This window comes from Branchiostoma floridae, chromosome 9 (genome assembly GCF_000003815.2).
Source record: "Branchiostoma floridae strain S238N-H82 chromosome 9, Bfl_VNyyK, whole genome shotgun sequence".
Lineage (NCBI taxonomy): Eukaryota > Metazoa > Chordata > Leptocardii > Amphioxiformes > Branchiostomatidae > Branchiostoma > Branchiostoma floridae.
Genome location: NC_049987.1, coordinates 14,783,095 through 14,804,455, shown reverse-complemented (window position 1 = coordinate 14,804,455; position 21,361 = coordinate 14,783,095). Strand labels below are relative to the sequence as shown.

General features: G+C 40.9%; 2 protein-coding genes across 6 annotated transcripts; one reads left to right on the top strand and one right to left on the bottom strand.

Moving 5' to 3' along the window:
• Positions 1-211: 211 nt before the first annotated feature.
• Positions 212-9,350, bottom strand: LOC118422459 (heterogeneous nuclear ribonucleoprotein R-like). Of its 5 annotated transcripts, none has more exons than XM_035830048.1 (12): positions 9,170-9,350; positions 7,309-7,475; positions 6,685-6,917; positions 6,456-6,566; positions 5,278-5,304; positions 4,875-4,960; positions 4,224-4,314; positions 3,831-3,966; positions 3,260-3,468; positions 2,238-2,387; positions 1,997-2,121; positions 212-1,675 (listed from the first exon to the last, which is right to left on the bottom strand). In XM_035830048.1, the coding sequence occupies exons 2-12, from the start codon at positions 7,442-7,444 to the stop codon at positions 1,024-1,026; spliced, it is 1,956 nt and encodes a 651-aa protein (XP_035685941.1). In that variant the 5' UTR covers positions 7,445-7,475; positions 9,170-9,350; the 3' UTR covers positions 212-1,023. The 5 variants fall into 5 exon arrangements, with proteins under 5 accessions (XP_035685941.1, XP_035685940.1, XP_035685943.1 ...); XM_035830047.1 differs by lacking the exon at positions 4,875-4,960 and adding an exon at positions 4,728-4,813; XM_035830050.1 differs by lacking the exon at positions 4,875-4,960 and adding an exon at positions 4,728-4,813 and having other exon boundaries at positions 7,309-7,434; positions 9,170-9,310.
• Positions 9,351-11,184: 1,834 nt separating this feature from the next.
• Positions 11,185-20,623, top strand: LOC118423160 (splicing factor 3A subunit 3-like). Its single transcript, XM_035831171.1, has 18 exons — positions 11,185-11,382; positions 11,692-11,739; positions 12,183-12,235; positions 12,450-12,555; positions 13,062-13,128; positions 13,469-13,560; positions 14,005-14,087; positions 14,627-14,765; positions 15,228-15,296; positions 15,727-15,794; positions 15,993-16,033; positions 16,197-16,266; positions 16,712-16,784; positions 16,988-17,152; positions 18,298-18,408; positions 18,897-18,987; positions 19,778-19,833; positions 19,962-20,623. Exons 1-18 carry the CDS (start codon positions 11,287-11,289, stop codon positions 20,037-20,039), a joined length of 1,506 nt encoding a protein of 501 aa, XP_035687064.1. The 5' UTR covers positions 11,185-11,286; the 3' UTR covers positions 20,040-20,623.
• Positions 20,624-21,361: the final 738 nt, after the last annotated feature.

Sequence of the window (21,361 nt, the reverse complement as noted above, 5' to 3'; positions counted from 1 at the left end):
TTGCAACTTTGTTCTTTCAGCTCTCCATTTTGCAGTGCTTACTTTCTCTGGAGTTTGCAGGGTTTCAGGGCGATTGTTTGGCCCGTTTCTGGAACATTTTCCACAGCAGTTGTGTCAATGGGTGACAATCTGGAATACTATAAACTACAATAAAAACACAATATTGAACTGAATTTCAGTCCAACAATAAAATGCGAGACAGAATGTCAAGAAATTGTAGACATTTGTTGCTTTTTTTGTCCTTTTTTCACCATGTTTTGGGTGGCTACTTTCTTTATTTATGTTTTCAAGGTAAGGATTAAATGATACAATGATTACACATATATAGATTACGGTTCTACCAAACATTACGCCAATCCACTACACAGTTGTTTCTAATTGACTTTCCAGTTTGCTCTACTTTCCAAATAAAACAAACAGTTGAATAAGTCTACTGTAACTTTCTAGAGATATAAAAAGGTTGCAAGAGGAATAGGCCTAAATAAAAAAGTTTGTCTACAACACACACGTCGCTGCGGCGTCTGGAAATTCAGAGCCGAGTGACACAAACACTTTGGCAAATTTACAGCAAAGTTAGTCGGGTGAAACCCTCTGACAAAGTTTAAGAACCTGGATTGAAATCTGCTGTTGATGATAGAGAATAGGTAAGTCCTGCGGAGTCTCATCAAAAGGGTTAAATCCAATAAAGTCTTTCCTTAGGCAATTCTGGAGTTTTTGTGTCCAGGCAGCCAGACAGAATAGAGCAATCACATGGAATGGTTCACAAAAATTCACAGCACAAGCTTTCACTACTATGTAATCCTAGGAAAGATATACTTGGTATACTCCAAAAGATCTTCATGTGGGGACTTTCGTCAAAGGAGAATGGATATAAAGTCATGTGGGCGGTACGGAAACAGGATGCCAGTTTCCAATAATTATCTTCCATGATGGCCAAAACAGAGGTAGTTATCAGGGCCGACATCAGATTTCGTGTCATCCAATTTGGAAGTACCAGCCAAGAAGAGAGGAACCCTTTCCTTCCTATTTCCACTGCTGGCCGTAGGAGTCCTGGTACCATTCCTGACCACCGCTGGAAGATCCGCCGCTGTAGCCCTGGCCGCCCCAGTCCTGGCTGGCGAGAGGCTGCTGAGCAATGGGAGCAGACTGCCACTGGCCTCCTCCTTGGTTGTTGGCACGGCGCTTCGTGTCGGGCCCCTGATTTCCCTGCCCGTCAGCCTTCCTCTTGGCGCCCCCCCTAGTGCCACCCCCACGGCCGCCCCCGCGACCCCCTCTACCGCGCTGCTGCGTCCCCCCTCGGCCGCCGCGGCCTCCCCGGGCGGCCCCGCCTCGTGGCGAGAAGCCAGCACGGCCCCGAGGAGCACCGCGGGGTCCCATGCCCCCGCGGGGAGGGCCCATCGGACCACCGCGGCCACGGCCGCCGCGGCCACCATAACCACCACCATAGCCATAGTCATCGTAACGGTCGTAACCGCCACCGTAGTAGGGGTCATTGTAGTAAGGGTCATCGTAGCCTCCACGGTAGTCCTCGGCGTATCCCCCATAGCCGTAGTCGTCATAGCCGCCACCGTAGCCATAGTCTCCCCCGTAGTCTCGACCGCGGCGATCGAAACCACCACGGCCTCGACCACGCATGGGGCCTCCGCGGCCACCACCAAACCCATCGTAGTCATAGCTGAAAAACACAAGGGTACATTAAACGCTGCGTGCGCTGATTTTTCCTCTCATTTCACAAACTGCCACTTATAATGATCCTTCTTTCTGCAGACCTAATCAAACATCTGTTATCGCATAGTTATCAAATAATGGCTTATATAAACATTGCTGATGCTTGGCTTCGATAAGCAATGATACAAATATCTTTTCCAGAAATATCTATTTCTTTACTGGAAACCGATCTTGTTCTATTCAATGGGCCATAATCTTAAAATAGTATCAGAAGATGATGATTTAAACGTAACAAAGGAGCTTAAGACAAATACCGCTTGTAGCTTACCCGCCCATCATCTTTTCCTGCTCTCTCTGCCTCTTCCTCTCTTTCTTCTTCTCCGATGGTGGCTTGGCGAGTGAGATTTCCATGGCAGACCCTTCCAGCTCCTTGCCATTCAGATCTTCCATGGCCTGTCAGACAGAAATGTGCATCAATAAAATGACAATGACAAGACAATGCACTCCTTTGGATACAACATCAGAGATATTGAAGTAACACCAATACATTACAGTACAGCAATACCAACCTTGATGGCATCTTCTCTGTTCTCAAAGTGGACGAAGGCGTAGTCCTTGATCTTTTTGACTCTCTCTACTGTCCCGTACGGCTCAAACTTTGCTTGGATGATCTCCTCGGCAGCTTCAACAGCAAGGTTCCTCACATACAGCACCTTAACCTGTTGGGCAGGAGGCAGAAGGACTGTTAACAACTGCCCAGAGAAAAGTGTTTTTTCTCACACTGCTACCCATCTATGACCTCTGAACTATGTATGCCCTTTGCTATGAGGGGGGAGGCAGCGCGCGCGGAGGGTCACGGAGGCGCCCATGGGGGTGGCACAGTAGGGGGGGGTCAACCAAGAGGAGGGCCAGCGGACAGGGAAGGGCCGCGGCCAGTCCCGATCCAGTTTACCTGAATTCCTGGATAGGGGGTGTTACTTGTTTCCATTGCTGAAAACCATTGAAACATTTCAAGTGAAATGACAGTGACAGAGAAACACACACACACACCAACACACACATGCACGCACACATGGACAGAACCGTTCCTCTGTTTAGCAAAACAATGGGCAGCTTTTGGATGCAAAGAACACATCAAACAGCATTTTCCAGTTCAGATAGTTCCAGTGAATGATCTTGTGAGAATCCCTTTGACTTCACCAGCAATATCAGTCACGGTGATCTACTGTCAACTTCAATGACTGCAACAAGGAAGCTGAGTGAACATGATTTAAAATGCTTGAACTTCAGCTATTAAAATCAGTCCACTCTTGAATTCCCCTTTGAATTCCCCTTTGAATTCTGAAGTTGACAGCAAATCTAGAATGGCTCATATCCTAAAAGAAGTCCAAGGGACATGAGAAATAACACAGCAACACACCCCAACCATCCTCCATTTTATCTACCATGTTTTCTACAGACCAGCTCAATGAAAGAACTATGAGGGCCAAAATATACTTTTAACTCTAAGGTAAAACAATGCTGTGTTCTTTCTCAAATACACAACGATCACCCCCTGGGTTCAGTGGTTGACCCTTTTCCGTCCACTGACCTTCGACATGACCTCATCGTCTGGCTCTTCGATGGGGTCGGCCCAGTCGACCGTGACTGTGATGTTGCCCCAGACCTTGATGCGCCCGCTCATGAGCCTTCGCCTGGCCAGCGACGCCTCCTTGTGTGACAGGTACTCCAGGAAGGCAAAGCCTCGGTTCTTTCTCTTGTCCTCAGGCATGTAGTAGATGATCACATCCTTAAGCCCGTCTATGGATAAATAACAACAAATTATTTCAGACCATACTGTAAATTCATTTCTTTTTTTTTCTCATTCTATCCTGCAGTAAGAGCAAAAGGAAGTTTTCAGGGTGTTTTGTGATTGAAATTATGCTACAGAAAAACTTGTCGAGAAGTACAACGAAAAAAGGGCCACCAAGCTATTATGCGAGTTAGTCACAGTACTTGACAAAATAGCTGCAACCATCTTTAATCTGTTATCTCACTATACCTGGCGCAAACCAGAGGTTTAGAGATGATGGCACACTTCTCAACTACCTAACCTACGGTTTAAGAGGCAATAACACACTTCCTTTCTACCTAAACCATATCTAAGACAAAGAGAAACTCACTTGTGACTTTGCCAAACTCGTCGAAGATCTCCTGCTTGCTCTTGTTCTTGGGGATAGAGCCGACGAACAACCGGTTGTTGGCCACTGAGATGCACACACCCAGCCAGCGTCCCTTTCTGATCTCATAGTTGTCAAGCTGAAGAGATGAACAAGTAAAACAATTGGTACATGTATCTAAGTTTAAAAGACCTTGCCTTTCAATTGATGAATAATTGTGCCTAACACAAATATGCTTAACTACTACTAGTACTAGAATGCTACAGATGTCTTTCAGTTCAAAATGCTGGGGCAACAATAAATAGAACTATGACTATGCAAAATGATTTCAAAAAGCTATCTTGCTGTCTTCTAAGTTTACATACGAATTATACAACCATTCCACGATAACCTCACCTGTTTGACAGCATCCTGTGCAGATTCCTTAGTGGTATACGTGACGAAAGCATAGCCTCTGTTCTGTCCGCTGAGTGGGTCCATCATCAGCCTACAATGTGGGGAGGGGTAATTTCGTCTTTGTGCTAACTCGGCTTACATTTTATGTTTTACATTCATTTACAATGCCTAGCTGCACACAGAAGTATATTTGCTTGTTTTCTTTAAAAAAAGTTTTGGTAAGAACAGGGAAGTAAATAGTCACAGCAAAAAGGCAAACCACTCTTCAGTTCAGAGAATGTTTATAAGAGATTTTATAAGGGGAACTTCAAAGTGCAGCTATCTTGCTTACGTAAAAATTTTAGACCAACAATCTTATAGATTCTAGAACTTAAGTTTTAAAAAATAAGTTAGTAGATAGTCTTTTTAGTTAAGTTTGAAGAGCACTGGCAGCCATATTAAAGGAGGTTACTCGAGAAGGTAGACAAGATATGATAAGACAACTCACAAGTTCTTGGGACATACCTGAGGTCAAAGATGGGTCCGGGCTTCTCAAACAGAGGAATGAGCTCATCTTCAAACATGTCTCTCGGTATCTTACTGACAAACACCTGTGCCAACAATAAAACCAAGCAGGGAGGCTTAAATACAAGACACGAGAGGGAGACCTACCTGAGGTCAAAGATGGTTCCACATTTCTCAAACAGTGGTATGAGCTCATCTTCATACATGTCCCTCGGAATCTTACCAACAAACACCTGTATAAAGAGCACATCAGTGTAAGACCAGCCAGACCACAACCGTACCAGGGCCAGCCCAATGCAAGTCGTGGTGATGCATTTCTTTTGACCATTTTGCCAATGTTTCAAAGAAACAATTTTGTCGTATCCCATACAATACGCCTTTTCCCCCTCTTTTTTCTTGCTTCAAAGAATTGCCCAAACAACATTAGCCTGGCCCATCTGGCTCTCACTGAGCTTAACCTCCCATCCAAAAAAGTCAGTAAATTGTCAGTTTGAAATTGTCAGGAATTCTGAACATGGAACGAGCAGCCAGGAAGAAAAGTTGGACTTGCCATGCTACTCTGGGAGGTATGTCCTTGCTGAAACGGGAGAAAGCAACGTTGTAAAACTTTGCTCTCCAAGAACATTATTGTATCAACCACCAACTTTCCATTCGACCTTGTCTTCCTTTTTCCATTTTTTGGTGTGAATTTGGTGCAAGATCTGATAGCACAGAAGATTGAAAGTGCCAAAAGAATCTTTCACAATGTCAGGAAAGAAAGTTGGATTACACAATCACAGGGCTCAAATAATTTATATCATCATCAACAGCAGCTTCACTAGCAAAATTTCATTTCTAACGGTGCCAAATCAAGCCCTAAAATCATGTAAATTTTGACTGTAGTGGAATATAACAAACCAACAGAATTCTCTCATCTAATTTTGAGCCCTGTACATCAGACATTAGCACAGTATTAACTAATCAATTACATGGAATAGTTTTTGAAACATTTTCCAAAGTTGATTGCCGAACACAAGACACAGTGATAACCCGATACTACTTGAACAGAAAGTCAGAAGTTTCCCTTTACGGTTTTTCCTGTTTATCTGTACCAAGTGGTCTACAGGATAGTAGTGCTACGTGTGTATTTTCAGAACACTAGTTACTACAGCTACTTCTGTACATAAGAAGCAGGCACATTCTACTCAATGCAAGTCAACAAATCACGCAGCAACAGTGGCGGCTGTTACAAAAGAAAAAAACTGGCCATCTTTCATTCCCAACAAGTTATAGTGCTCAAGACAAAGGCATTGTTGTAGCAAGATTCAAAAGTGCAAGACAATTAGAAGCTACAAGCTTCTGCAACAGAAAAGAAATCTACTTTCTAGTTATACTATATATATATATCATCTCTGAAAGCAAACATTGTAAAACATTGTGGATGGTAAAAGAAGCTTCTGCAACTTAAGATATATTGGTAATATTGTTAAACCAACAATGCAAAAACTTTCTATGTTGTAGCCAATTCACAGCCATTTCAAAGACAGCTAAACTTTGCTAAGTTGTGTTCATAGCATGCATGCAATACATATTCATTGTAAAAAAACATGATTTTACATCCCCATACAGCATAACCTGCATGGGCAAGCTGCAAATTAACACAATTCCTTACACCAAGCTATGCTGTTTTACATAATAGACATGAGATGAGACATAGTGCATGGCGTGCGCATGGCGTTGACTCCATACCTGTGTGAGCTTGTCTGTCATTTCTTTCTCTTCTTCCTCTGTGACCGGCATTGCGTACTTGCGCTGTCCTGTCGTCACATCAAGTTTGTATCCCGTTCTGTCCAGGATTTCCTAGGAAACGAATAAAGATGTTACTATTAATCTTCCAGTACCACAAATTATCAACGTCTGCAAATATTCACCTATATTGGCATCAACTAAAATGCCAAGTGACTTATAAAAATCTTACTTTGATTTTTGTCTCATCAGGTCCCTTCTTGGAAGCATCGCCCTGTTGGTTCTGTTTGTTCTTGTTCCGTTGTCGGTACGTCTTCATGACGCCACACAGGAACGCACTTTTGTTCTGTACATGTGATAGGTCGCTCTCAGCGAACTGTTTCAGGACGTCGTGGGCGCCAGACTCGTCGAACTCGCGCAGGGCGTCCAACGCTCTCTCGTCCAGGTCCTCAGGTGAAAGAACACCTACAAAGAATTTTAAAATGATATGTTAAAAAAGATAAGCCAAAATTCTAGTTCTCTTTAACTAAGCCTTCCCCCAATGAAATATTGCAGTTTTACATTACAGAAACAAGGAGTAATGTCAACTTTGAAAGTACCATATATTTCCTTTAGCAACTTTAAAGATGATGTCAAATGCAAGGAAAAACGATTCTATTAATGTTTATTTTCGTGACAAGATTGTAGAAAAGGATATTTCTGTTGTGTTTGCATACAAAAGCAATCATGTTAAACCGGGGAGTGAGTGTGTGAGTGTGTAATAATTTTGTGGTAGAGAGGCACAGTGTTAACTGAAAATAATCATTTCAAATTCAAGATTTCTCTGTTTTAAGATTGAATACCCAAAGAGACCTACCTTCTTCATACATCTTGTTTAGTGCATCTTGTACGGATTGCGGCAGGCCCTGGTCGCCACTCTGCGAGGTCTCCATGGGCTCCTGCTGCTCGGTCTCCTCCATGGCCTGCGGTTGGTCCTCGCCTTCTGCAGACATGGCAGATACGGTATGTTCCCACAGCTACGTACTGAGGAACGGCACACAGTTATACACACTGCACCACAGAGAGGCCACACAAAATCGCACAAATGTTACACATTACAACAAAAACAAAACTAAGAACCAAATGCTACACATATGAAAGTACAACTACAAGTCTACTAAGGGGGACGATTAAGCAAGTCAATGATAAACTTATAGAACTGGCAAAAAGCAACACACAAGACCCGACTGCACCTACCTACAAAAGTTCTCGCGACTGAACTGACCAGGTGTTCAACACCTGTCTCCTTTATAGGCCACATAAAAGGCTTAATTGCTATTGTTCCTTCCCAGACTGGCCCTTTCATTTCTTATGCAAATCAAATCTGATTTTCACCCAGGGGGGTTGACAGTCCCATCTGTGAGGTGTTAGCTCCATGTTTTGACTACTACCTTTAAGAATAACAAGGTATAATTGCCTGTCTAGCCAACCCATCTGCTTCAAATAATAAATGTCAAAAAAATCTACTCACTGTTTAGAATGTAATTATTTCTGCTCTGCAGTGATTGCTGTGTAAGTTAACTAACTTTTTACCATGCAATTCAATACAATGGCTTGATTGGTATGCATGTCCAGAAAATGTCCACAAAATTGCAATAATCTTTCAGGTTTGCCAGTTTTCGTTCCCATTAGTTTACTTTTCTGTACTTAGATACTCATTATTATTATTAGATCATGAGAGTCCTATCCCTTTGTTGCTATCTAAACAAAAATCAAAAATCAGGCTAAATAGCTGCTGATTCACAAAGATTGAACATACTTTTAACAGATCAAATGGCTTTGGACATCTAAAACGTTTCGGCCTGGTGTAAAAAAAATGGATTTGTAAAGTGCATGTTTTCGCCATGTGGCTGGGCCCACACCACGTGCAACGCCATGCATAATGACTGTTGATTTATTCATGACTCATAGACGGCAACACAAAGGGGACGCGAAACCCACGCCGTGCCCTCCTTTTACACAAAGGAAAACGTGGACCTTTCCAGACATAACTACAAATCGCACGACTGGGACTGAGATAAATTTAAATCACATTTTGTGAAATATTTGGGGTTTCGTTACATGAAGAAAAACACAGGGGTCTAACAGTGTAGCGGAAAAAACAGCAATATTTTGCCACAAGCTGCCATACGCATGGCGTGCCAACTACCGATACCAAGACAAAAGAGAATTTCACTCCCTCCTTGAAGTATTTACTACACGATTACGTCTTAAAATCACTTGATCTAAGTCTTATTTTGCTTATCGTCGACAGGACTCAAAAATCTGTACCTACGAATGATATGTTTTTTACGACGCCTAAAAATATACCGGCATGGCGGCGACTGAATCACATCCTACGCACCGCCACAAAAATATTCACCATACATTTTACCTCAGAAATCACGCAAAACTCAACTAAAAAATAAAACCTAATATTTTCTTAATTCAGGGTGGTTGCGGGAATATATTAAAGGGATCGCTGATATTTGATATTGTGTTTTCCACGAGAAACCTCATAATAAAGAAGCCGGCATGATGTAGAAAACGTGGCGAAAATAAACGCCCGAAAACGCCGCTACCACCAAGCATCTTTCATTCAACGATTTCTAACATAGAAAAACAGGTATGAAGACAAAATTGCAAAAATTAAATAGGACTATATATCTAGATAGTCTATGTATAGAAATTCGACTTACCTAAAGGAAAGTAAACCAGGAATTGGAAGAAATATGGGGGGAAATCGCGCACAACTCTTTCAGCTCCGTCAAAATGGCGACTTCACAAAGCTTCACCCAAGTACGGGGTTTCCGTGAATGAATTGCACGGTTTGTAAAAATGCGCGGGGAAAATTTAAAGCACGTGACTAAACAAAGGCGTGGCTTCTTCAGGCTTCTTCTCGTGGCCCTCTTCTCGTGTCCTAGCTTCGTGGCAGTGGATTAACGGGAGGTGCCCCTTTTCTTGCGCTCAAACTCATGGCGCTCCATCGCTAGTTGCCTGAGAGTGGTCAAATTTTGATGACTGGATTTTTTACACATAGATTTGAACAACATACTTGAATAAGAAATGCATTCATGTGGTTCATGAACCTTTCGCGCCGCGTGTTACAAGCGGCAAACACTGTGAGACAATTTCGTGTATGTAACCTTCCAATTTTGTGCTACGCTGGACAGTGTGCCTAACTTGGTACGCTTTTTTACATTTTGCTCTCTTCAGAAGTAAGTGGTAAATTTAAGTACACAGAACAAAATTAACAGTATGATATTTTAGCTTTCTTTTGACAGTAAAATCGTGACTGTATGTACTTCTTGTCTCACATGAGGAAGGCTGTACCTAGAACAATCCAGCTGATGTTTTCACGGGCAATGGGCTGAATGCACTGATTGTGAATGCCCGACTAAAAAAACCATTACGAAAAAACGACACCGCCAACATCAACAAAACTCTGTCTGATTATATGAAAATATCATCTACATCTCTCTATCAAGTCTTATTTTCATAGACAGCACGAATCATTTGTTACAGTCAAATAAATCTTTGGACTCCAAAGAGCGTTCTCTAGTCTGCCACCTTCACGGCCACACTCCCTTGGGAGTATAATGGTGGCAATGTTTATGTCGCTTCCTTTTGGTTGCTTTTCTACTCAACAAACATTTGAAGACCCATATTCATAGTGTTTTATGGAGCTTTATTTATGTGTATCATGGCAGTTGTGTGACTGCTTGGAAGAGTTCGTATAGTTAGCGACACGAGCCGCCAATACGCAGAGGCCGGTGACCGCAGTGATTCAGCACTGTCAACATTACTGTTAGAATTCTGTTTTTAAAAAAGACATGAAGTAAATATGTTAAAGTATACTTGGAATGCAAATTAAAGCTGTGTGCATGGACCTGGTTTATTTACCTTTGTAATCAGCATAGTCAGTGGCAACAAACACGGTGTACTTATGGATAATAAGATCAGCAAAAAATCCGTACCGTCTTACGACGGGAACCGTCTTAGGGCGGCCCCCGTTAATTGTATACTTAACAAAGAAGGAAAATAAGATTCATAGGTAAATCAAAAGGGAAATAACATCTATTCTAAATAGCTTTTTGATGGTCTTTGATGAGTTTGAGTCATTGACTTCTTTTCCGTATGCAGTGGGATATAAATTGTCCAACATTTTCATAGATAAAGGGGTTGGACGACTTAGGCAAAAATATTGTTTTTTTGTTGGTCGGTAAGATCATGAAGATGTGAAAAGCTTGGGAAATTTCGTTGATTTCAAGGAAAAGATTTCTTCTTTCAGAATTGTATTGTGAACATTCACAATCAAAATGATATTATATTTGTCCGCCCAATATCTGCTCGGAGTTGAGCTGTTTAGGTCTGTTTTGTTTGTAACGTTAAATGTCCTTAGGTCTTCATCCCTGGACGAACATCATTGCATAGATATCTAATTAGTCATGGGCTGGGCCATTATTTTATATGAAAAAGAAGCTGAAGAAGCTAACGCTATAGTGCCTTTGAAAATTCATTTATCAAGATCGAATTAGCATTCTTCATTAGTTAATGGTCTACCGGACGCACTCATCATTACCATATAAGAAACGGGGTTTTTTTTTTTAGAAAGGCCCGGGCCTAAAAAGGTTCTCAAACGCAACTTTCCTGATACACTGTAGAGACATAACGCTAAACTTTGCAGTAAGGGAATAAGACGCCAGAGGACGCTATTTGGTAGCGTCCCAGCATGCGTTGCAACCGGTGTCGAGCAGACGTTTCGTGATCTTTGCAGTCATTTCACAAGTGCTACGGAAAATCACCTTTATCTGAAATGGAGACACTTCTTGAGCAACAGAGACGGTATCACGAGGAGAGGGAACGTCTTATGGACGCCATGGTGAAGGAAATGTTACACAAACCTGGATCGGTAAGCAAAATACGCCAGAAGTTTTCCTCATCTTTTTGTGCGTGGTGAAATTTTAAAGGGGGAGGGGGGCAAATTTTGACACAGTTTTGTGATGTTTTTCAACTTTTTGCTATATAACGTTCCAATTAAGTAAGAACTGCAATTGCAAGCTGCCTGGTGGGTTAGATGCTGATACTAAAGGTAATACCTAGTATAGTAGTTGTAAAGAATTCAAAGATTTGTTGGAGAGTGCTGTAGAAGCTTTTTTTTCTTGCAGAAAAATTGTTTTGAGTCAAAAATGACATGATCTCTTTTCTATTTACTTTTCAGCATCGGGAACAGATCAACTCAGAACAGAGATGCAAACAGCTTCTGGATGTGAGTTTATCCCTCATATTGTTCTTAATTTGTACGCATAACGTTAGGTATCCAAGTTATCCAACACATATTTGTGCCAAATTACTAGTACATGCCAATCTGTTACAAGTTACTACATGTAGTATAACGTTAATCACCAGGTGTATTTTGCCAGCCAGTAGGTACCCCAAGTATGAGTAATGAGGCTGTTAAACGTGGTCTAGGCACCTCCTCGAGCACGGGACCCCCATTTTACGTCCCTCCCGGAGTTATGTAATAGTTAGTTACTTACTATCAATCTCTAATGTGGAGTTAGTCTAATTTGCATTTCTACCGGTACCTTATCTTAAGACGTTATGGCCCCAACAAAAACTTCTGACTGTAGATGTACACCTGCACAAAAACGCACAAATTTCACTCAAATTGGTCCTTTTTTAACTTTGTTTAATTTCTTTATTTCATAGAGGTACATGGAAGTGTGTGCTAACCTGAAGGAATTGTACGAAGACAAGGATGGGTAAGACACTGTCTTCTTCCTCTTATGTTTCTCCTTAATTCTCACTCATGTAAGAGAATCTTTTAGTTTCACAAAATGCTACAAATGAACTTAAGAAGTATTTATACATACTGTGAACAATGAATTTCCATTTGGAAATTTCATAGCATCTTTCCCTGTAACAAATTTTATTGCAGCAATGCTGTCTGTTGATAAAGTTTGACTCCTTTTCCAGCCTGAGAAAAGAAGAAGTTGATGCCTTATCTGGTCCCAACGAGTTCCAGGAGTTCTACTCCCGTCTCAAGGCTATCAAAGACTTCCACAGGAAACATCCAAATGAGGTAAGTTCATCGTTAACAAGACCGTGGGTTCATTAACATAACAAGACTATGGGTTCTAGTTTTAAGTTTCTAGATCTTAGCATGAAAGTTCATCAGTGTTGGTAAATGGTATTGTGGAAAAGACTAAACTTTAAGTCCCAATCTAACTTGGTGTTGGTTACGTAAAGTTTAGTCTTTTCCACATGTTTCTAGATGTTTGAATAGCACCACCCTGCTACTACAGGCTTTTAAAACTAAGTTCTGTTCATTCTTTATCATTCTTGAACATTGAGCTGTACATTGACAAAATAAATGTAAAAAAATAAATGTGCTAAACTTAAATTACTAAACCTGTTAGAATGTATGTGGACAACATAACTTGATGAGTTATGGATGGATCTTAATGATATTGGTGTGTTCGTAGGTGTCAGCAAAACAAAGGACAGATTTCATTATTGACCTCCTAGTGACTGTTTCTAGTACTGCAGCAGAACTTCCAGTTTTGATACCTTTTCTGTATGTTACAGATCAGTGTGCCGATGTCAGTTGAGTTTGAAATGGTGAAAGAGGCAAGGGAGAACCCTACTGATGAAGGTGAGACATTAACACAAACATCTAAAACACTATTAGTAGTTTATACATGCAACTTTTTGACAACACCTTCGGGGAGGAGGAATTGACTCAGCTATGTCAGAAAGTTTCCCAGAATATGACTGATTAATGTGAAAATGAGATGTTTTTATTTTATCCCATGGTAGAAGTGGAAAGTTTTGGTATGTTTTCAGTTTGCAGATCTATATGTACAGCACTAAAACACAATTTTAATTATGGTGGAGAGACGTCGCAAAAATAGTACTTACCACAAATGTTTGAGGTTAACAGTACTTCACAGAAACAACTGCTGTAGTTTTGATTTTTCTGTGTTTGCTTCCAGCTATGGTGGACTTTACAGATGAGGAAGGATACGGGAAGTATCTGGACCTCCATGAGTGTTTTGAAAAGTACATCAACCTCAAGAGTATAGAGGTATGTGATATCTTTTTCTTAGATCCTTTTTAATGTAGTGTAGTATAATAGAAATTTTGATGAATTGAGAAGAAACTGTGATTAGCCACTAGAAGCCTGTGTATAACATGCTTAACTTACCTGACTAAGCCAATCTTCTAGCAGCCCTTCCATTGGTCAGGCCCCATGTGGAAGAGGACCAATATTGCCCAACAACAACAGGCTACATGCTGAACTCGCTGTCTTCTAAAAAAATTCAAAATGTATTGTTGTAACTAAAGTAAATGCATTGTTAAACAGCATAAATACAGTCGGGGTTTTGGATATTGGTGAATTTTGATTTATTAACAATATTTTGATACATAAGTAAAGAAGTTTCTTGGGCAGTGCAAGGAGGTAACCTCCTTTGGCAGTGTGACTTTCTTTGAATTACTTCTAATGATCTCCTTTTTTGTCACACCACAGAAAGTTGACTACATCACGTACCTGAATGTGTTTGACCAGTTCTTTGACATCGCCAAAGACAGGAAGAATGCTCAGTACAAGGAGTAAGTATTCAGTTTTTCACTATCTTGGTCAGATAAAAATATCTTTATTTCAGAACATTAGAATAGATTGTTTTTTAGATATACTATATAGTTCAAATGAGTCTGCAGTCAAACCTGTACATGTAATGTACATAATGATTATCTGTCCAATGTGACGACAATTTGCTGGTCCGCCAGATAAATTTCCCAGTTGAAACAAGCATTAAAAACTAAAAAACTTCAACTATGTGACTATGCCTATACTGTACACCTGTCCATATACATGATACATTGACCAGATTTTGTTGGAACCGAGTGATCTTCTTCAGCAATTTTGACTATATTTCTATTTGTATTTTTTGTGTGCATATTTTTCAATGGTCTTCTACCATGTATGTCTAATGGAATGCATTTTTCAGAACCTACTAAAATTACAAGACTATGTGATTATTTATTCCTACTTGTACCTTTTCCATGTTTTTGACACACACAAAAAAAAAACTTTAGAAGAAATGTTATCAAAGAGGAGACCTTTATCTTGTGCGTGTTTTTTTCTCCAGCTATCTCCTGACCTTGCTGGACTACCTGCAGGGTTTCTGTGCCCGTGTGCACCCCCTGTTGGACCTGAACGAGGAGGTAGAACAAGTCATGAGGGACTTCAACCTGCAGTGGGAGACTGGCACCTTCCCTGGCTGGCCTGTATGTACTGCACTTCCTCATCAAATCACTAGAGGGCTCTTTGTTTTATAGCTTGGAGCTATGCATAGTTCATTTTGTATATTAAAGTATTTCTTTTCAAAACTATGGATTTCGAGTATGTGCCTCGAAAACAAGTGAAGGAAAACATATTTAGTTTTCATTTCATATATACACATACATGTATATGGCACCCTTTAGTCAGTAATGACCATAGTAAAATCCTAATTGATACCAGCCCTACAGGTTCGGCTATGGTTAAACAGTCCTGTATGAGAATAACAGTCTCTGCCACGTAGAGCACATCTGTATGCTGACTCAGGTCTTTTGTAGAGTTCTTTTCTCAGGATGTACTTTTCTCCTACCATGTGCATCAGTCTGGCTGAACAGTGTGTATCAGTATATACAAATGTACTGTTTATTATATATTCCTGATGTATTTCTTTCTTCCCTGTTTCCCTTCAGAAAGAGGCTAGCAGTGCCTTGGCCCACTCAGGTGCCCATTTGGATCTATCTGCCTTCTCTTCTGCTGAGGCAAGTGTTTGGCACTGGTTGTTTTTGTCTTGTAATTGAAAAGCTCTTAAAAATGGAGGTTATATTTAGGCAATGTTTGTTGGTCAGCAATACAACTTGAGAATGGCTGGGTAGCTTGGTTTCGTACTTGGTGTGTTGGTGGGGTGTGATAAAAACTGGACACGATTTTGAGTGCCCTAGGGACTTCCCTTGGTACTGCAGTAGAACTTCCAGTTTTAATATCTGAAATTTTGCAGTATGTACATGCACTGTACTTTCTTTGCCAACATTGTCAATTAAAAAGTTGCTATTTGCTATGAAGGATATTAGAAAAGTAATCTGTTAAAGGTTTGATGTATCTTGACAACAGTAAAACAGCTAGCTAATTAGCTTGGTAACCAAATAATGTTTTACATGTGTAACACCACTAATCATATATGTGTCCTTGCAGGAGTTGGCCTCCCTCGGTCTTGACAGGTTAAAGTCAGCCCTGTTGGCCCTGGGACTCAAATGTGGAGGGTAAGCCATATCATTAGTTCATGAGCACATAATCTTTCTTTGTATGGATGGCATCTGTACAAATCTTGTCAACTTTGGGGCCTTTTTTTGTTATTGTAACACACATATTTTATATATGTATCTGCATATTTCATTGGCTGGCAAAAGTAGATACATTGTACATGTCTAATGATATTTTCTTGAACCATCTTGTCACAGAACCCTGGAGGAGAGAGCTCAGCGGCTCTTCAGCACAAAAGGTATGGCAAGCAACAACTTTTCGCCTTTCAAAGTTGTTTCTCAAACAATTTTGTTGCTGGTTGTAGGGTAGAATTCCAGGATGTAGATCAAAATGATAAATTGCATATACTTAAGACTTCCATTCTGTCACATTTCTGACTTAAAGACATATTCCTTCCTCAGGAAAGAGTCTTGAGGAGCTAGACCCTTCACTGTTTGCCAAGTCTAAACCTGGGAAGGGGAAAGGTGCCAAGTGAGTACATGTGATTTTGTCAATTATTATTTCTTACCAGCATTTGCCAGCAAATGTAGGATATTTCACCCATCTTTTTCCAATGTTGTGGTGAACATCTGTGTCAGGGATGAGTACCAGACCAGATCATGTCATTTTTGTGTACCATCTAGCATTTGTCAGTCAAATTTGTATGACAAGTGACCACCTCTACATAAGGACCACCTGGCCAATGTGGCCACTTACATAATTTTTACCATTGACATAAGCAGTAAGAATCCTGTCTAAGTGACCACTCGTCCACCAGATTTTATTAGTCTATTGAGTAGTCTTCTTGACCACTTTTGACTGTATTAAGTGTTTGTCTATAGGAGGAAAATGTAATTCAAAATAGGAAATACAAAGAAAACAGTATGTACTCCTTTGAAAGAAACATGATTTCAACAGTCTTTGTTTATGTCTACAGGGATGTGAGTGAGAAACAGAAGGAGATCGCCAGCCTTGAAGGACAGGTCTACCGACTCTCGGAGATTCTCAGTGTAAGTCATCATTTTAACAATTAGAAAAGGAGCAACTCTCCCATTGGTCAAACTGTTAATTGCCATGCCATCATTGGTCCAATTGTTATTTGCCATGTTATCATTGGTCGAGCTGCTAATTCAATTGTGATGGACTGCCAGGATTGGTCTATTGTTTGTAGTCAATTCCTAACCATGATGTTCCCTTCCTCCACTCTCCCCAGGAGCACCGCGCGGCCACTCGCGAGAACGTTCAGCGCCGGCAGGCTCGCACGGACACGGAGCGGGAGGACGAGGACGCAGAGGAGTTCAGCGAAAGCGAGAGTGAAGACGAAGAGAACGAGATCATCTACAACCCCAAGAACCTCCCGCTGGGCTGGGATGGCAAGGTAAGACACTGCAAACCTTATTCAATATTTTCCCACTCACCTAACATACCAACTAATGTATGTGGAGCTTCAGGCATTAGCTGCAAGCATCAAACCTCTATGTAAAAGAACCCAACACACTTATCGCAAGGAGTATGGGTGAACCGGGGTGCTAGGCTTATATGTGGGCCATATCGCATTGCACTAGCCTGGGTACCGTCCGGATAGTAGTTCGATCCAATGTTTATTATACACTATATACAGTCGTTTCTCGCTCTGACTTTTGTTATACTCTTTATACTGTCGCTTCTCTGTTGTTCTGTCTGCGAACCTTGACATCTCTATAATAATGTCTGAATTTTGAACAAGGGCACTTATTGCTCACTGCACAGGGGCAAATTAAGGAATGGGATCAAGTGCTCGTTCGAACAGGCATTCCAACACCTGAAACACCCTCCGTTCGTTTGTGGAAGGGCCTGTTGTCATTAAACAAGTGCTCTAGAACTCATTCCTCAATTCAATTATTAACTGATGTCACCACCAAAAGATTTGAACAGTTCCCCATACAGGTAGCAGAAGCTAACATAGAAGTGATGTACTACCGGATGGCAGGCTTTTAGCTAGGATTTTATAATAGGGTGTCCAAACTTATTGGTGAGTCGCGGTAAGTGACTTTTGTAGGGGGGTCTGGGGGCATCCACCTTCCATGGTGCAGAGTTTTTGATGATTTTAAGTTAAAATAGTGCATTCTAAGGTATCCCAAGAGGCAAAAATACTGTTACAGATGTCACAGTAGAAGACTGTGACCACAGATGACCTTGTAGCATCCCTGGTCAATCAGAATTTCATGCTTGTCAGTGGATTTTCTCCCCAGTATAGGGCGTCCAGGGGCATAAAATTTCTTGTTATTCTAAGAAAAGGGCGTCCAGATGACGCGTTGACGCATGCCTGGCTAAAAGCCTGCCGGATGGAAATGTCTAGAATTGGTGATTTTCCACAAATCACCCGAACTCCAGGAAGAATAGTGACATACATGTATCAGTCACTAATGGAGATCTGTATAACCAAACCAAACCAAACCCAGGCAAGAAAAAAGAAGTTCCAGCTGGTGTTGTGAAGTTAGGCCACCTATTCTAAGTGTGTCTTCTGTGTTCCTCTTTCCCCAGCCCATCCCATACTGGCTGTACAAGCTGCATGGCCTGAACATCAGCTACAGCTGTGAGATCTGTGGTAACTACACCTACAGGGGGCCCAAGGCGTTCCAGAGACACTTTGCTGTAAGTACTTTCTCAAGACATTACCTCCAATCTTACAATCTACCATATTTTCTTGATTAAAGTACAAACCCCAATTCAAATATACACACCCGATTTTGGACAAGTCTTAGACTAATCAGTGGGACTGAAACATATAATGGAAAGCTCAAGTGAAGTACTCACCTCTTCTCCACCAATCTTGATGTGTTTTTGTACTACAACCTTGGTTCGACTGCAACCTTAAAACACCTGGTGTCTACTCCTATCACATGGTTTATTCCACCACAAACGGTATATGAATGTACGGTAAATAGATTTGTGTGGACTATAATTTTACATTAATTTTAATGGTATCTTCCTTTCTGTTATAACATGTGTAGCTTTCATTTAAAACAAAAAACAGACGCTTCATGATGATAGGAGACTGATTTGCACACAGTATTTTTCTAGATTCAAAGTGACGTTTGTTGACCTTGTCGTTGATTGACACCTGTCCATCTTTACCCCAGGAGTGGCGCCACGCCCACGGTATGAGATGTTTGGGGATCCCCAACACTGCTCACTTCGCTAACGTCACCCTGATCGAGGATGCTGTCGCACGTAAGTCTCACACCCTGTAGTTAAGGAGACCCATTTTTTGGACCCACAGACCCTATCCTCCCAAGATGATCTATTTATAACAACAACGGGGTATTGTGGTTACCAGGGGTGGGTGCCAGTACAGAAATTCAGGTCCAGGTCCAGAGGATCAGTTCCAGGTCCGTCCTAAAATCCTACCTTCATGTAATTGTAAACAACACTTACTGCCTCTGTTTTAGACCAGGTTTGACTGTAGAGACTTGGTAAAAATGAGTGTCGACTCTTCTCTACTTTTGTTTTTTCTTGGGCCAGTGAGCCCCCAAACACCTGAACGCCTGCCGGGATTATCTGTCCATTTTCTGATCGGTCCAACATACAGTCCACTATTTATTTCAGGTCTGTTTTTTCTGGATTGGTCCAACAAGAAACAATGGTTTTGTCCTGGTAAAAGCATACTGGTACCCACCCCTAGTGGCTACAGTTGTTGACTGAGAATCTAAAGGTTTGGGGTTTGAATCCCTATCAGACCCGAATGCTGTGCCCTTGAGTAAGGCACTTTAATCCAATGGTGAAATTGAGTACCTAGGCTGAGTGTAAGTGAATCAAACAAACCTAGTTACAGCCCAGTTTGTACAACTTGTGCTTACTATACAAAACTTCTGTGTTATTTCTAAAGGTACATGAAGCTATTTTCCTTTGAATGTTGTCAGGCAATAGAAAGATTGAGGTATACAACTTACAAGGGTCTAAAAACCCCTTGTAAAGAATTTTCAATGTTAATATTTGTCATGTACTTTGGCCTTGTACACAGTATGGGAGAAACTGAAGAACAGCAAGTCAGCAGAGAGGTGGCAGCCAGACCAGGAGGTCAGTACTATTTTGTTTACTTGCAGATGAAAATAGATACCAGAAATGTGCATTGTGGTCTGTAATTGAACAATTTCAGTAAGTTTTCCTTCCTCTCTGAATCATTCATTTTTCTCCCCACACCTCAGGAGGAGTATGAAGACTCCACAGGTAATGTGGTCACCAAGAAGACCTACGAGGATCTGAAGAGGCAGGGGCTGCTGTAGGGAAAATGGCCCAAACTTTAAGTCAATCCCACTTCTGACACCATCTTTAGTGGTCACAGGAAGACATGAACTTGGGAGATGAAGTAAAAAATGGTAGTCAGTTAGCTTCATTATCATTTTCACACCATTGTAAAGATGTATCAGTAAGGAGTTGGCTGTCTCTTTCAAATGGAGAAGGTGACAATATGATATTCAACCTAGAAAGGAACTTGAAAATGGGTACTTAATGTACGTGCACATAGCTTACAGAAAGACTGAAATGAAGAACGTCACAAACACTTTTTTGGTATGATGATTCATAGTCGTGTCCAGTGTACCATTTTTTTCATTACTATTGTCACTCGTATAAACAACAAGTAAAGACAACTTATGTTGAAGGAGAGTGTTTTAAAACGATACTTGTAATTTCTTATCTGCTATTCTATGGACCAAAATTAGGAAATGATTTAGATTCTGGTAGACTAAAGAATATGTGACACAAACTTTATTTCTGCTTTGTAACACAGAGGTCTGTACGTACTCTTGATATTTTTCCACGTCAAAACAACTGTTTAGTGTAAGAAGGAATAAAAACAGAAAATGTACTTTGTTTTCTCTCTGTCAGCTTTCTTTCTGTGCTACCAGTAAAAGAATGACAAACACAGGTGGATTTTAGTCTAAAATATAACCATAACAGCATAGACTTGACAAAAACTGCCCCTTCTTAAAAGAGACTTTGAACTTTGCCAATTTTAAAGGCCTTTCTAGTTTGATAGCTTTTATTACTTCCATGAAATGTCATGGAGGTTATATTTTCACTAGCATTTGTGTGTCTGTGTGTGTCTGTGTACGAGATAACTCAAGAACGGCTGGGTGAATTGGTTTCATACTTGGTGTGATGAAATCTGTAAATGGTTAGATTTAAGGGTCCCTTAGTGGCTTCCCTTGGTACTGCAGCGTAACTTCCGGTTTTGCTATCTCGTGTTCTGAACAAGCTATGGTCACGATTTTGGGTTGTTACATAGCTCTTGTGCTTCATGATCAATGATGGGAATGTTAGGATGTGTACATGATGAACATCACCATGCATAAATCATGTAAATGTGTAAGTCATTTGCACAAAAATTACAAAAGCTCTAAATATTTCATGGAGGTATGAGGTCGCCGAACTCTAGTTTTTGTGAACTATTTTTTAACTGCATAGAGCTCTTGGGGTGGGGAACAAATGGTCTAGCATACATAAACATGCAACGTCATGGTTCACCAGGTCGCCGGTCGTCAGGTCAAAGTACTCCGGGTAAATACAGTGCCCGAATGTAAATGCATTTAGCTGTTTACGTTGG